Raw genomic sequence first — 3,389 nt, forward strand, 5'->3', positions numbered from 1 at the left:
GCAAGATAAGGATGACGGGCATGAAACTGTAACATTTAAACAAGGACTCCGTAACACAGACTAAGACAGACTGGGTATTTATACACAGAAGGATAATGGGGAAACAGGAGACAGCTGGGGAAACAATCAATTACACAACAAGGAGGAAGGTGACCATATAAGGGAACAGGAAGTGATCTGGTGACAGACACCGTGAGAAGGAGGACATCTAGTGGAACCCCGGGGAACAACAACCCAGACACTGTGACACTCCTGTCCTCCTGGGCAATGACTGTCTGTAGCACATTTGAAGTCAATTGAGTCAAATCAAGTTAATGTTTTCTTAAGCAAAATCACCTAGCAACTTCACATCTTTTTCTCAAGTTCATTTTTTAATAATGATTTTTATATTAATAATCAAAACACAGCTATTATTTTTTGTTTGTTTTATTTAAACAAAAACATTCAAGTAAGAAAACAAATGAAGTGTGAAATCCCTTTATTGTGTTAATTATAAATTGATTATAAAAATGGCAAAAGCAGTTCAATCAGAGGAAAAAGGTACTGCTCTCAGAAAACATACAAATAAAGGTAGTTTTAGATGTTTTGTTAGTATTCGAAGCATTGAGATAATTAGATTATGGCTTAAAGGTTTAGTTCACCCAAAAATGAAAATAAGCCTGTGTTTTATTCTTTGCACTACCAAGCTCTATCATTGCAGTCAGCGGTGTTTCTGTAAGAGGCCTTTATTCACCCGCCGGAGCTGTGTGAGGCATGTTTTATTATGGATGCACACACTTTATTTAACATGTTTTGGACTTTTAAACAGAAACACCCGCTGACTGCAATGATAGAGCTTGGAAGTGACAGGACAATTATTAATATAACTCTGAATTAATTCATCTGAAAGAAGAAAGTCATATACACCTAGGATGCCTCGGTGTGAGTAAAACACAATAATTTCTTATTTTTGGGTGAACTAACCCTTTAATTAGCTAATTTTTGTGGAAACCTCAAATTGGACCAAAATCGTTCCACTCATTCTGGCAGCTCAGGTCACATACACAAGTGTGTGTGTGTTTAGGTTTGGTGCTGTACAGCAAGGATTCATGGATCGAGTGGAATCTGAACACTCACAGCACTAAAGAGGCCGTGATCCACGCAGTGAAGAATCTGCCCTATAAAGGAGGACAAACACTCACAGGTTCATACACACACACACACACACACACACACACAAAGCTTAGTTCTAAACGACTTCATTCTTACAAATCTTTTCACACGTGTCTGTGTTTGTGTGTTTCCAGGTCTGGCTCTGACATATATTCTGGAGAACAGCTTCAAAGCTGAATCTGGATCCAGACCTGATGTTCCTAAGATTGTGATTCTGATCACGGATGGGGAATCACAGGACGATGTTCTTTCTCCTGCTCAGAAACTCAGAGATGCTGGGATCGAGCTGTTTGCTATCGGTAACAGAACAAAACCAGTTACAGTCTTGTAAATATTTAAGATGATGGTTTCTGACTGTGTGAATCTGCAGGAGTGTTGAATGCAGATAAGAAGAAGCTGAGAGCCATCGCGTCCCCACCGGAGGAGACACACGTGTATTACATGCGTGACGTCAGCTTGATGTTAGACATCATGGAGAAACTCAGCAGGAGCGTCTGCGAGCGCGTCTCTGAACTCAACAGAGAGATCAGCGGTGCGTTTCTGAGATTATTTAAAGAGCAGGATCAGGAGGTTTCTTCAGGAGATGGAGGTTAAGTTTCTCATGGGGTTGTGTTTTCAGGTGAAAAAGGGTCAGCCGCTCCCAGTGACCTTCTGACCTCTGAGTTCACGGCCAGGAGATTCTGTGTTACTCGTCCAGCGGATCTCTAACAGAGCACAAGTGAGTGTGTGATCTAACCAAACTGATGATAAACCATGCTACTGTTTACAGATGAATGAAATATGACATCTAAGGTTTATAATCATTGAGACACAGACAACAAGTGATAAAGACTTTTAATTTCAGATTAAATCAGTTGTTAAATTCAGTAGTTAAACAGGAGAACAGTAAAATACAGAAACTAAACAGAACATAGAAAAAAACATAGAATATATAACAGAAAACTGATTTGTAGATTAAATAAATTTTATCAGTAGAAAAGAGAGACAACACATTAAAATCCTTATTTGTTTAAATATTTACAATTTTTCATTCAATTTGGCATCAAATGTAAAATACCACAGACAAGTTGGAGTTTCTGTATAATATAATATAATATAATATAATATAATATAATATAATATAATAATAAAAAATTAGCATTTAATACAAATGAGAAATAATATTCTTCTTCATGCAATTAATTTGTCATGAATGCACAATATCAAGAACACATTTAAGGGGTTTCTCTCAAATGTAAAAACTAAAATAATAATATAATATATTTTATATAGCATATATTTTATATATTTAACATAAATATGAATTAATAATAACTTTATTCACTAAAATTATAGTTTCATGTATGATATAGATAGACCGATATTTTATATTAAATATCTATCTTGTTATAGTTATGAGATATTGTTATAGTTATGATCTCTGCAGTGTTTTTGTGGTTCATCTCTGGGTTTGGTCTCCACGTCACAGAATCCAGAGTCATCATCACTAAACCCGCAGAAACGTCCTGAAATTAGCAGAAATGATTCTTTTTCACATCACTGAATGCTGTTACTGTAAATCAAACATTTCACTTTCTCCCATTTTCTTCTCACCCAATAAATCTAGGTGACACAAATGAAGATGATGATGATGGGCAGGAGGATGAAGATGCCATCAGAATTGCTCCTGTTTGCAGCGTTATGTGACTGTTCTGAAAAACCAACAAAAACCATCTTTATAATAAATAACATTTTAAAGTGTGAATTAAGTATTTAGATTTTTTTTAGACTCACCTCGAGAAGATCGGCAGAGATCTGATGGAACAGATAATACAGCTCAGTCATGCTAATTATAAGCTCATCTATACAGTCATCACGTCATAATGTACTGTAATATACTTTGACGTTATGATATTATCTAATTAAATATCAATTGAAACATTGTATAGTAAATTAATACTTTGATTCATCAAGGATGCATTTAATTGATCAAAAGTAACAGTTAAGACAGTTAGTTTCAAATAAGTAATTTTGAACTTTCTACTGAATCCTGAAAAATAAAATGTGTCACAGTTTTCAACAGATAATAATCAGAAATGTTTCTTGAGCAGTAAATCATCATAATATTATTCTGATTTCTGAAGATCATGTGACACTGAAGACTGGAGGAATGATGCTGAAAATACAGCGGAGCATCACAGAAATAAATTACACTTTTACACAGATTCACACAGAAAACAGATGATTTAAATTGTCAT

The 3,389-nt window shown here is 35.1% G+C and overlaps 1 protein-coding gene across 1 annotated transcript; it reads left to right on the forward strand.

The window, feature by feature from the left end:
* The first annotated feature begins 509 nt into the window (after positions 1 to 509).
* LOC113120200 (collagen alpha-1(XIV) chain-like) lies at positions 510 to 2,788 on the forward strand. The gene is made up of 6 exons (XM_026290138.1): positions 510 to 540; positions 1,064 to 1,183; positions 1,287 to 1,451; positions 1,523 to 1,684; positions 1,772 to 1,870; positions 2,759 to 2,788. Exons 1-5 carry the CDS (start codon positions 510 to 512, stop codon positions 1,858 to 1,860), a joined length of 567 nt encoding a protein of 188 aa, XP_026145923.1. The 3' UTR covers positions 1,861 to 1,870; positions 2,759 to 2,788.
* The last annotated feature ends 601 nt before the right edge of the window (positions 2,789 to 3,389 follow it).

The sequence above is a fragment of the Carassius auratus genome, chromosome 19 (assembly GCF_003368295.1).
Source record: "Carassius auratus strain Wakin chromosome 19, ASM336829v1, whole genome shotgun sequence".
Lineage (NCBI taxonomy): Eukaryota > Metazoa > Chordata > Actinopteri > Cypriniformes > Cyprinidae > Carassius > Carassius auratus.

Excerpts from the sequence above, each read along its gene's own strand:
- LOC113120200 (XM_026290138.1), top strand. The coding sequence starts at position 510 with ATGGCAAAAGCAGTTCAATCAGAGGAAAAAG. Across the intron at positions 1,184-1,286 it reads AGGAGGACAAACACTCACAG|GTCTGGCTCTGACATATATT; the intron begins GTTCATACACAC and ends GTGTGTTTCCAG. Across the intron at positions 1,452-1,522 it reads GATCGAGCTGTTTGCTATCG|GAGTGTTGAATGCAGATAAG; the intron begins GTAACAGAACAA and ends GTGAATCTGCAG.